The sequence below is a fragment of the Podarcis raffonei genome, chromosome 1, assembly GCF_027172205.1.
Source record: "Podarcis raffonei isolate rPodRaf1 chromosome 1, rPodRaf1.pri, whole genome shotgun sequence".
Taxonomy (NCBI): Eukaryota; Metazoa; Chordata; class Lepidosauria; order Squamata; family Lacertidae; genus Podarcis; species Podarcis raffonei.
The window spans coordinates 84,033,797-84,046,265 of NC_070602.1; the positions used below are offsets into that span (position 1 = coordinate 84,033,797).

The following is a 12,469-nucleotide window of genomic DNA, read 5'->3' on the forward strand; positions in this document are numbered from 1 at the left end:
AGGTAGAGTAGTTGATACCAAAAACACAGAGTAGTTGATACCAAAAACATGCTCCTGCTCTGCTCAGTAAAACCATAGAATTATAGAAATTAAATTCCCTGCTTCCAATATTTTTGAAAGGGAGGGCAGTAGTAAACAAGCTATACAGAGGGATTTAAAGTTATCTGATGGAAGACTCTTTGAAGGCTTGCTTGTTTTGGTTATTTTTATCCTTGAACAGTGTCTCTCATCACTGACTGAAGAAAAGGAAATCTGATCTTACTGGTTTCCTAGAAAAACAGATGCTTCCTGAAAATCTAGCTAAACAATACTTAGTTTTTATATATGCCTGAACTTAGCATAGTCTAAACTTACAGGCAGTCCTGTAAGGTAGATTCATGTTAATCCCATTGTTTAGATTGAGAGCGGAGGCTGAAAGAGTGTCTTGTCTAAGGTCCATCATTTCTAGAACTTCCACTAGGTATTGTTGGCAGGAAAGTAGGAACTAGTCCTGGAGGACAGTGGCATACCAAGTAACTGACTCCCCACTCCCTGCATCCCATCTCTTCCTATTTTTCCACTTAAAACTGTAGTTATGATAGCATGGTGCTTAAATATTGTGATTTTAATCACTTAAAGCATTTTCCTCTTTTATCGAAAAGCATAGTGTACAAGTATACAAAGAAATTGATTTAAAATTTCTACTACTACTGTCATCTAACAACTAATTTCTTATAAGTTCATTTTTTAAAGGAAGGAAATAAACTTTTCTCTAGAAGCTAACCCATAGGAAGAAAGGACTCCCAAGATTTTGTCAAAAAGTCCTAACTTTTTCGTTCATGCTGTCCGAATGCTCTTTTCTGTAATACAGCCGTTCAAACCTGGATGATTCTGTCTCATGGGAAGGTAGTCTTTTTACAATTAGAAATACAATCTAACCATAATTGCTGCTCCTCACTTTAATCTACACTCTGCTGGAAGTTTCCATAATTGCAGGGTAATTACAAGTGAAATGTAAATAAACAGCACTCAGAATAAAATTACAGTGTTTAAATATTTCCTGCATCTATTTTTAAATGATTCTCTGCAAATTTCCTTTTTCTGTAGCTCAGTAATTGCCTTTATTTTGCTCAGTGCATGGGTGTCTCCAAGTGTGGGCAGGGAAGCAGTCCCCCCCCTGCACGCAATCAGTAAAAAACTCAGCTTCTCTCCCGTGGGTGTTTTTGTTGAGATTCCTGCATTGCAGGGGGTTGGACTAGATGACCATCTAGGTCCCTTCAAAATCTGCAATTCTAGTGTTTCTATCTGGAGTGGAGTCTTCAAGGCAGTAGAATGGTGCCTTGTACACCTCCGTGCAACTCTTACAGCCAAACATATTGCATACTTTCCATTGGACTACAGCAGCGAAGTCTTGTGTCTGGGCAGACCAGGACCTCCATACACACTGCCCAGGCTTGCGGGGGGGGGGGGGGGAATCACTTCGGTGCTGCTAATGCTATGATTCTCCAACGGTATAACTTCACCCCCCAGCAATGCTCTCCATTGCATTGGAGCCAACTCTTAGGGGCTGAGGTCCCTTCAGGCCCCCCCATAAAATATTTGAGGGGGGCAGCTCTCCCCCAAAAGTTGATGAGCATTGCCATTCAAATGGTGTCTGTGTGCTTTTGTGATTGATTATGTGGAGCGGGGCTTAACTACCCCCCCATATATTATTATTATTTATTATTATTATTATTATTATTATTATTATTATTATTATTATTATTATAAATTAATATATTGCTCTATATCCGGACGTCTCAGGTATTCAAGTTGACACACCTGCTCCATTGTGTCTCGAGACAAACAGATGCCCCCCCCCCAATGGCCCCAGCCTACCCCGGACTGAGACATAAGACTGTGAAACGACAATGATCGGACAGAAGCAAGAGCTCCCTCCCCACCTGCACGAAAAAAGCCCCAAACCCCACCAGGCGAGAAGCTATCCTAGTTCAAGCAATGGCTTGTACCGCTGCCACTCCGCACTGACGGACCAATGAACGGCTAGTCCCACCCCCATCCTGTCTAGTTCTGGCGTGGCTGGTAACTAGGATACTCTGCCCCCCCACTCCTCTGAGTAGTGGTAGCTAAGACTGAAGAGGGGAAGAAGGCGGCCGGGGCGGGGGGAGCGCTCCTGAGAGCACTGAGGGGTGGGCAGGGGGCGGGCACGAGAGTCACATATCTGGTAGGCAGCAAGTCCTGCCACTCCCTGCCCCCCGTCCCGAGATTGGGCGAATGTTATTGGCTAAGCCCGCGAGCGAGCGAGCGACCTCCCGTCGACGGTTATGAAAAGCAGGCGCGCGCGCCGGTCCCGTGTGCGTCTGCGGGCGTTTTGTTGTGAGTGACCAAAGCAGTGTCGCCATAGAAGCCTTTCAGCTTCGTATGGGTCGGCGGAAAGGGTTGCCAGGCGCTTGAGGTAGAATAACTTTCTTTTGGCCTTAGTCAGAGGAAGCGCAGGTCACCTTTTTAAAGGCTGCTTTGAAGCCTCTTCTTCCGTATCTATCATTTATCCATAATATCCCCGTCCCTTTGTCGCAATTAACCTTCTCTCTCTCACACACACACAACACCACACCGACTTCGCGGGGAATCTCATGGGTGGAGACTGGCAGAATAATCAGCCTTTGCTGTTCTTGCCAAGTGGAAGACGAGGCTACTTCATATAGGCTTTCTTTTCTTATTAACGCCTTTTCTCCGCTTCTCTGCAGGAGGCATCATCAGATAGTTGTGCTGTTGTGCTGAATGACATGTGTCCGGCAGATCCAGCATCTGAGGTCAGTACAAAAGTCAGTCCAAAAATGTACGGGGCTGGATGGGGTCAGTCACCTCCTGGTTCTCAACTGGTTTTTAAGTATTGGTGGGATGCTAGAAAACCTTTCAGATCTCTTCAGCGGAGATTAGAATGATACGCTTTGATTGTGTCTGGTTCGTTTTGAGATACTACGCACTCAGAGAATTTATTCTTTATCTCAGCATTGTAACTTACAGGGTAGCTTAGTGGTTAGAGAGTGTCGGACTAGGACCTGTGAGATCAGGGTTCGAATCCCAACTCAGCCATGCAACTTGCTGAGTGACCTTGGGCCAGTCACTTTCTCAGCCTAAACCTCACAGGTTGTTGTGAGGATAAAATAGGAGAGGTGAGAACCATGTGTGCTGCCTCTAGCTCCTTGGAGGAAAGGTGGGATGTAAATGTAGTAAATAAATAGCAATGGATGCAGTGGTTTTGGTAAATGAGGCTCATAGTGTTCATTGCTCATTTTCCCTTCCTTAGCAGTTTAAAGAGCCATATGAAAGGTTCATACATCAGCATCTTCAATACTATGGCTATTTCAAAGGTAAGAATCTGATCCCAATCTGGGATTGGGTCCCATACAGATCGGTTTGTTTTATTTTATCTACCATTATCAGGCTCTGTAACTGATTGTTATAAAACATTTTCAGACATTTCTAAATGTTTTTAATTGTTTTGCTGTTTGCTGCCCTGGACTCCTTTGAGAGGAAGTGTAGCATAGAAATGTAATAAATGAATAGTCCTTAAGGTGCCAAAAGACCCCTCATTGTAATTTCCCCCTTATACCCAAGTTCTAACTAGCCTGAAGCAACACTTGTTGACTTTAGTGGAATTTACTTCAGAATATGTGTATGCAATATCTTAATTTATTTGTCTGCCTAATATCTGTTATGTTAGATCTCTGTAAGGCTTCAGTGAATTCAGTGAGACCTATTTCTGAGTAGACATATATAGGATTGCACTGTAGATTGACATAGTCCCTCATTATTTGGATGACACTGATAGCTATGCATACAAGCTATGCTGCTGGCATATAAAAAGTAGCCCTAGTACTATAATGTTAGTTTTTAATTTTTATTCAGTGGGTTTTTCATGCCAGTATAGTAGCTCACTACAATAACGATAAGCTCAGAAATAAATTGATTTTGCCTATATTAGTTTGGGCTAGTTTTTCACATTAATAGTAGAATTTTTTTCCCCAGATGAAAATGTTCCTCAGAGCCCCAGTTTGCCTCTTGAAAGCTGGAAGAGTTCTTGCCCTGTGTCAAAGCCGGGTAATTTCCACAAGAAAAGTAGAGCAGAAAATAATTCAAACAAGAACTCATTCTGTAAGTAAGCCTGATATGAGAAATATATTGATTGATTTGCTGTGAATGAAATGTATGATTGTGGCCTCATAGCTGCAAGGCTCCTGGGTATCTGTAAATAAATTTATTTTGTATTATTTCTTTTCCCTTTTCAGGTTCACTTATGATGGAGACTGCACTTCTTAAAAGCAACCAACTTATGTTTGACCATCCAGAGGGGCCTGGTATTCCGCGCTTGAGAGAACCTCGGAATCTTTTTTCTGTTCCCAATGATTCACTGTTGGCTCCACTCTGGCCAGTAGAATGTGAAGTGATCAAGGATTATATCCACCACATTGGTAATTTCTTGGATTGAAATCAATGTTTTACATGGTTGATAATGTTTTGCTTTAAAGCTTTATGGCTATACAAGGACTGTGACTGAATACTTTTTCATTTGCACAAATCCAGATAACCCACTCCAAAATGAACAATGTAAGTTTAAGATTCTCCTGGGCAGTTATAAAAAATGTGAATAATACTCAATCACTTTTCATAGTTCTTCCAGACTAAAACAAATAAACCATTATTTCAGTTGGCTCTATGGAGATGAGATTCCCAAATTTGTTGTTATAAATGTATTGTGGATTAAATAACCATTATGGTGGCAGGATTTAATTAAGACCATTTCTCACATTCCCTTGTTATAGCAAAGAAATCAATACTTATGTTAGGAAAATATGTAAAATATAATGTGTGAATAGTGGTATCAGTATATTTGTGAAGCCAAATACACTGCCATTTCAGTGTTTGCCACCAGATGGCGGAGTGTAAGTTTAATATTGACTGTCACTCACTTTTTATTTAATAAGATGAGTTAATGAGGTCATAAAATTAATATTGTGGGGGGAAATCTATGTGTTAGCTGTGACTCATAACTTGGCATTATCAGCAAATCATTACTATGGTCTCTAATGAAAATGTTTATAAAATAAGCCCCAAGAGTCCGATCTCTTAGAACCTTCATTGATTTGGCTTTTATGTTGTGTGCTTTCCTTTCTCCAGAGTCTCAGGGCTGGAGAACTTGATCCAGCCGGTGGGCCAAATCCTGACATCTCCCATGGCTACTTTAATAGGTGGGCAGGGCCACCCATCTGTTAATCCCATGATTTACCATGGCATCAGGTGACAGACCACAAAGACCAAATTAGGACCAGTGCTGGACCTAATTTGGCTTGTAGGCCAAAGTTTTCCTATCACTACTCTAATTCATGTTACAGCACATATAGTTTTCAGTTTAAGTAATTAAGTAATTTTATTTGCATTCCATTCTTCCTACTTATTTGTTTTCCTTGTCATACAACTAGAGATTGAGGGGAAATACTTCAATTCTTATTTAATGTCTTATTTTTTTTTCTAAAAGTACAAATAAGGCCACAATGGAAATAAATGTCATTGTGTATTTTGTTAGAGTGGGTTCCCCCTGAACCTGAACCTTTCTATCAGCCAACAGAAAATGAAATGGCTCCAGAAGTAATGGGAGAGGATCATGGAACTGTTGTCTATGTCATAGATCCAGGTATTTGCATATATACACTGAAAATAAACTGTAATAAAAGATATAGTACATTGCATATAGTGTCCGTTACAGTAAACAAGAATGCAGGCATGAAAAATGCAAACTCGGAAGTATGATTTTTTAAACAGCCTGAAATTATTATAAATAGTGAACAATTGAATCCTAAAAATAGTAGCTGCCTCAAATTTGTAAAGTTTCTAACAGCTCCATTGGTAGCCATTATAGGGGAAAGCACCTGTGAAACTACAGCATCTTTAGTTCTTTGCCCTGTTCTTAGAAAATAGTAATGGAAGCCAAATTGAAGTCATCTTTTTATTTGCAGCCAGTTTTCAGTGCTATTTGTTCATGGTTGCTCAGGACTGAGTAATTGGTTTTGCATAATTGGCACACATACCTGCTAATTGAGACAAAACTGCAATGCTAAGTCAGTGATAGCTATGCTTCCTCTTCTGCAGCAACCAAGGGTACCTGTTTCACTGGTTCCCGAGTTGGAGGGTCGAAAGAGCCCATCAAATCAGCTGCAGTCAGCTTAAGAGATCCAGAAGACACTACGCTGTTGTTTGAATCACGCTTTGAGAGTGGGAATCTCCAGAAAGCCGTCAGGGTGTGAGTAAGAGGAACTATCTGGAACTAAAAGAGGGGAAAACCTTTTAATATTATGGTTATAATGGGTGTGGAACCTCAAACCTGGGGCCACATACAGCCCTCCAGGACTCTAACTGGCCCTGGCACTCTTCCTCAGCCCCACCCCTCACTGGTTCTTCACTGCTTTTGTTTGAACTGTGTCCTTGGACTTTGATTATTTGTCTTGCTTGCTTGGCTGGAGAGAGATGGGGAGGGGGGGTGTAGAAACTTTTCTACAGGTGGAATGCAGCATACAGTGGTACCTTGGTTCTCGAATGGTTTAGTTGCCAAACAAATCAGCTCCCAAACCCCACAAACTCAGAAGTAAGTGTTCCGGTTAGCGAACGTTTTGTGGAAGCTGAATGTCCTATGCAGCTTGAGTGCAGGAAGCTCCAGCAGCCAATCAGAAGCCGCACCTTAGTTTTTGAACTGTTTCAGGAGTTGAACAGACTTCTGGAATGGATTAGGTTTGAGAACCAAGGTACCACTGTATTGTACAAAGGTAAGAGTCATATTTTTTGTTTTGCTTATTTTTGCCTCTAGACTTGCCTACTCTTAGGCTGAAAAGATTCCCCACCCTGGGTCTGGGTCATCAACTGACAGTTCTCTTTAGCTTTTTCTATGATCTTGCATTGGTATATCACTTTTTGAGACTTTCTTTAAGTACTAGCGTGCCCATCATACATGCCTAGATCTTCAAGTGCTCCTCATCCATCTCATGCAATCCTAAACAGGTCAAACAGTTTTTGAATATCTTATGACCAGAAATTTATTGAATATATTATGGGTATCTTATGACCAGAAATTTATTGAATATATTATGGATAGCTTGTATTTATTATGTTACATTATTCCAAATACCTTTAATTATTGCAGTTCTGTGGACATATGTGGGCAACTTGACCAGCTCCCTCAATACTCCCTAAAAAGTCTTATGGTACCTTAAAGACTAACAGATTTTTTGTGGCATAAAATTTCTGGTAGTCTTTAAGTTGCCACAATAAATTCTTGTGTAATTCTGTTGCAGCAAAGTCTCCTCTGAAATATCCTTTGTGAATTTGGCATTTTATCTTATGCTCAACATCACTAAAGTATGAATGCTAGTTTGCTGAGGTTTCCAGTGCTTTGGAAATGTGTGTGCATGAAAATGTCTACATGAAACCCTAGAACAGAGATTTCCAAACTCTGTGTCCTGACACATTAGTGTGTCGGCTGCTGTGTGTAGGTGTGTTGCACTACTCCCGGGGCTGGGAAGGGGTTAGTTTAACCTCTGTTTTGCTAGTAAAACTGTGTCATGAATTGATGCATGTCTAAAAAGTGTGGCACCAACATGGAAAGCTTGGAAAGCTCTGCCCTAGACAGCCACTTCAAGCAAATAAAGACATTGCTGAACAAGATGGACCAATGGCGTGACTCAGTATAAGGCAGCATCTTATGTTCCAAATAATCAATAAAATAAATGTTGAAGCTGAATAAGAAACATATTACGCGTGCTGTGTTCTGAGGATATTTAATATTAACAGAATTTGCTAAACAGCATCAAATTATTAGGTAAGCATTTCCTCACCAGTGAGCTTGTGTGAGTGCATTGAAATAATATTTAAAATATATACTGCACTTAGGTTATCAGTTCTTTGTAGTTTTGATAGAGCAGCCACTTTCCCAACTGCATGCAATTTTTCTGTTGAGCTTTCAGTTCAGCAGTTTTCACACCAACTCTAAACCGATTTAAGCTCAAAGTGTGGGGTTCTATTCCAATCTTGTCCATTCATGGTTATTAGCTAATGCCCAATTCATTGTCAAAGCAATCAGCTCATGAAGTTAAGGCAATTATTAATATGTGTACACACAATGGCTTGGGCTTAAATCCATTCCTAAGTCCCCACCTGACCCTTGAACACTAGTAGCTATTTAATTTTTTAAAAAACACTATATGCCAAAATTCATGTCTAATTTAGATCTGAATGCAGACATTGGGGCTTCAACCATCAAGCCAGGTGTTTTTCTTCTTTCTCTCTCTCCACTTCCATTTTGCTTAACTTCCATCCAGCCTGATGAAGCTTTTGTAGAACTCAAAGGTTCCTCATTATTTTGTTGGTTCTAAGGAAGCTAATGTGCATTTTGGAATTCTTCTCATAGATCAACAGGGCTTCTTTGCTTTCTGTATCTCCTATCAACCAACTATTCAGGGTTATTAGCAAGCAATAATCACTTCATTTCCCTAAGGAATTGTTGGCCAATAGCTATAACCACACCAACCCAGTTGATTCAATTCAATTCAATTAAGTGAAGTAAGGGGACTTTCAGATGCTCTATTTATTGAGCAGTTATCCCAATCTGTTTGCAGGGAGGCTAGATGCTGTTGGCTATTTAGTGAGCATTCATCCTGATTTGATTGTTATACAATTTTTGATTGAGGTTATACAATATTGCATCAAGGAAGTGTTATCTCATGTTTTCCAGTGTATTTTCCTGTCACTTTCCTTATTACAAAAAGTCCAGTCATGAGGAAGTGGGTTTGTTGCTCAAGACCACCCAATCAATTGTAATTGTGCAACCTGAATTTTTTTTGTATGTTATTGAATCCCACCTGAAAATAGTGATAGTCTGGAATCACCCTTAGTCTGTAGAATTTTGATGATATGTAACATTTCCCTCCATGGACTGGAAAGTTTCTGACGGCTTCTTATGCGTTTTTTCTTGATTACTGCATTTCAGAGGCAAGTATGAATATGAACTCACATTGCGGACAGATCTTTATACCAGCAAGTACACGCAGTGGTACTATTTCAGAGTACAAAATACTAGAAAGGATGTCACCTATCGCTTCACTATTGTTAATCTGATGAAAGCCAAGAGTCTCTACAGTGTAGGGATGAAGCCTCTCCTGTACTCTGAAAAGGATGCCGAGTCTCATGGTATCGGCTGGAGGAGAGAGGGCAGTAACATTAAATATTATAAATATAACACAGAAGATGGTCAGACCCTATATTGCCTCACCTGGACATTTCGTTTTCCACATAGCCATGATACATGTTATTTTGCTCACTTCTATCCTTACACCTATACAGATCTGCAGCACTACCTCATGACTTTAGTAAATAATCCACTCTGTTCTCAGTATTGCAAACTTCGCCCTCTATGCCGCAGTCTAGCTGGGAACACAGTCTACCTCCTCACTATTACCAATCCATCCAAAAGTGCCATTGCTGCTGCTGCAAAGAAAGCTATTGTACTAAGTGCCAGAGTTCATCCTGGGGAAACAAACAGTTCGTGGGTGATGAGAGGCTTCCTTGATTTCATCTTAAGTGATTCCCCTGATGCTCGACTCCTTCGGGATCTCTTCATATTCAAGGTTGTGCCCATGCTAAACCCAGATGGAGTAATTGTTGGAAATTACCGCTGCTCACTGGCAGGAAGGGACTTGAACAGGAACTACAGAACAGTACTGAAGGAATTCTTTCCTTGCATTTGGCACACTCGAGCCATGATCAAAAGGTACGTGACAAACCATTTTATGAACTGGATCTGAATACCTGGGAGCAGAGTGGGTGAAATTCAGAACCACACAAAGGAAACCATTATAGAGCCTTTGTGACTAACTGTGAATTTTTAGTAATCTATATATATTTTTCAAATTGAAAAGATTATGTACATTGGTTTAAGAGTCTGCACTGGAATTGTGTTTTAATCTGTTTTTATTGTTTTATCATGGTTTGTTGCTCTTGATTTGGGAATGTTGGCAAATACAGATAAGGAAGGAAAAGAAATAGTTCTTGAGACAACTGTAAAAATTGAATACTTGTCTTTCCTGGGAAACATAAAAAGATAGCTACTGTGAACATGAGGGGGAATGCTGTGCATGAACAGAGATCTGTCCATAGACAATTTCCATGGCAGTTTTGTGTAGTGTATGCAACTATAATCCAACAGAGCATTCCTATACTTCCATTATAACCAAGGAGAGCAATCATCAGATTGAAGCACATGGTCTCTAAGCCTGCACAGTAGTCTTCATGCTTCAGTCCCTTCTCCCTCAGCATGGGAGAAAGAGGGAGACTGAAGTAACTGTGATTATATTTACCCCTTTTCTCTTGGGGGGTCCCATGGGAGCTCTGTGGATGCAGTGGCGGATCTTCCTTGTGTATCTGTGTTCCTCATGAGCGTTTGGCCAACAGTGGCAATGGTTGCAGTGCAGTGCCTGGCCTTTGCCAAAAGAGAGTTTACCTGTGTATGGGGCTGAGTACCTCCTGTGTGTAGGACACAGCTTTCTGCTGTTGGAGGAGGAAAGAATGTCATAGCACATACAGTTTGCACAAGAGGATATAATATTCACATATGGAAAGATGGGTGGGGAAATGAAGGGAAATGATGTTATTTTGCCATTTGTGCCAGTACCACATGCTGTTTGGTGCTTTTCATGCATGGCTAATGTGTGAATGGCACTGGTGGGCAACATTGTGACTGATGAATGGTGATAGAGTTACCCAGAAAGCTGTGGGAATGTCTGCCAGTGTTGCTGTGGTTTCTTTTGTACCTACAGCTGTTACTGTGCTTTCTGCTTAGTTGTTGCAACTCCATGGTATTGCACTACATTAATACAGCATTAGCTGGGGACATAGGATCAGGTTGCCTATTTACCTTAAATAATGAAGCATCAAATAGAGACCTAGTTTAAGGGATTTCATTCATTCAGGAATGCTTCTAGAACTTGTTCCAACTACTTAATTCTTTCACATCAGTGGGAAAGAAACAGAACAGTATGGTTATTTGTGTGCAGCCAGATAGCCATTTATATGTTTAATTGGTTTTGATTTCGTTGCTTATACCTTTTCTCTGCAAGGGTCCTTGAGGATCGTGAAGTTCTGTTGTACTGTGACTTCCATGGACACAGCCGGAAGAATAATATATTCATGTATGGCTGTAACAACAAATATGCACAAGAGCGATTATTCCATGAACGAATCTTTCCTCTTATGCTAAGCAAGAATATTCCTGACAAGGTGGGGTATAGTTTATAGGAAAATCTTAGTTCATTATGAATTATGTGTTGGAAATTACCTTTTGTTGCAATGTGTTTTCCTATTTCAGTTTCTTCACTCAGTTCTGAGTAAAGCATGTATCCACATTTCCTTATCTCCTGGGTTTTTTTAATGAGAGTGTCTATAAATTACCTTAAAGCTGGCTGTTATATCTGGCCTACTACTCTTTTCATGATAGGAAGATACTTTTATCTTCCTAACAATTTACATTATAATGCCCAGATTTTTCATCACTTAGCTGAAGTAAACATTCTGGCTTATATTTTTTAGATTCAGTCATTCCAGAAGTGATATGACAGCAGATGATGCATATTGAATCTAGGTTGTTTTTTCCTGCTTTGAGCTAAAATATAATTTCAAACAAACTCTTCATTTGGTTCCAATATGAGATTAGTAAAACGTTGGGTGATATCCAGCTAAGTCATACTCGGAATAGACTCACTAAAATCAATGGGCTAAAGTCCATTGATGTTAGTTTGTCTGTTCAATGACTAACATTAGATGTCCAGATTAGTTAATGTATAGATAAAATGGGCTTGGGTGATGATAATTTAGGAATTAACTGGGAAATAATATATGTTGAATATACAGGAATTTTTAAAATACTAAGAATGGTCCTATATAGTAATGTAAATAGAGAAGATGTTCTAGTATTTCAAGAGGTGTCTGCTTGGCCACTGCAGGTTAGATGGACCCTTGGTTGATCCACCAGGGCTTGTCTTATGTTCTAAAGAGAGATAATAAATTAGTTCTTAAAATACAATCTAATTTTACCAATCTGGATGTTTAGTTTTCTTTCAACAGCTGTAAGTTTCAAGTCCAAAAGTGCAAAGAAGGAACAGGACGGGTTGTGATGTGGCGAATGGGGATAGTGAATAGCTATACTATGGAATCTACATTCAGTGGGACAACTCTGGGTAAGTGTACATTTTTGTCCAAGACCAAAGCAGACATTATCTGTCAATGAAAAGCTGGTGGTATACCGCAGTACAGTAGTGGGATGTAGCAAAGGAGTGACTGACTTTTGGGGGGGCCGACATTCACTTTTGGCCAGCCTTCCAGGGATCACATAGCAGCTGTGAGTGTAGCTGCCCCACATTATTGCACCCACAGGACACATACATGCACA

The 12,469-nt window shown here is 40.2% G+C and overlaps 1 protein-coding gene across 9 annotated transcripts in view; it reads left to right on the top strand.

The window, feature by feature from the left end:
- The first annotated feature begins 2,131 nt into the window (after positions 1-2,131).
- The window catches only part of AGBL2 (AGBL carboxypeptidase 2), a 28,978-nt gene continuing 18,640 nt past the window's right edge, over positions 2,132-12,469 (top strand). For 3 of the 9 annotated variants that reach the window (XM_053400432.1, XM_053400474.1, XM_053400456.1), the window contains exons 1-10: positions 2,132-2,434; positions 2,727-2,792; positions 3,290-3,353; positions 4,012-4,137; positions 4,272-4,454; positions 5,567-5,674; positions 6,130-6,280; positions 9,017-9,796; positions 11,142-11,301; positions 12,131-12,257. In XM_053400432.1, coding sequence (XP_053256407.1) covers positions 2,766-2,792; positions 3,290-3,353; positions 4,012-4,137; positions 4,272-4,454; positions 5,567-5,674; positions 6,130-6,280; positions 9,017-9,796; positions 11,142-11,301; positions 12,131-12,257 — 1,726 coding nt within the window. In that variant the 5' untranslated portion in view covers positions 2,132-2,434; positions 2,727-2,765. The remainder of the gene's footprint in view (positions 2,435-2,726; positions 2,793-3,289; positions 3,354-4,011; positions 4,138-4,271; positions 4,455-5,566; positions 5,675-6,129; positions 6,281-9,016; positions 9,797-11,141; positions 11,302-12,130; positions 12,258-12,469) is intronic. The other 6 variants (XM_053400465.1, XM_053400493.1, XM_053400500.1 and 3 more) reach the window with 4 other exon arrangements.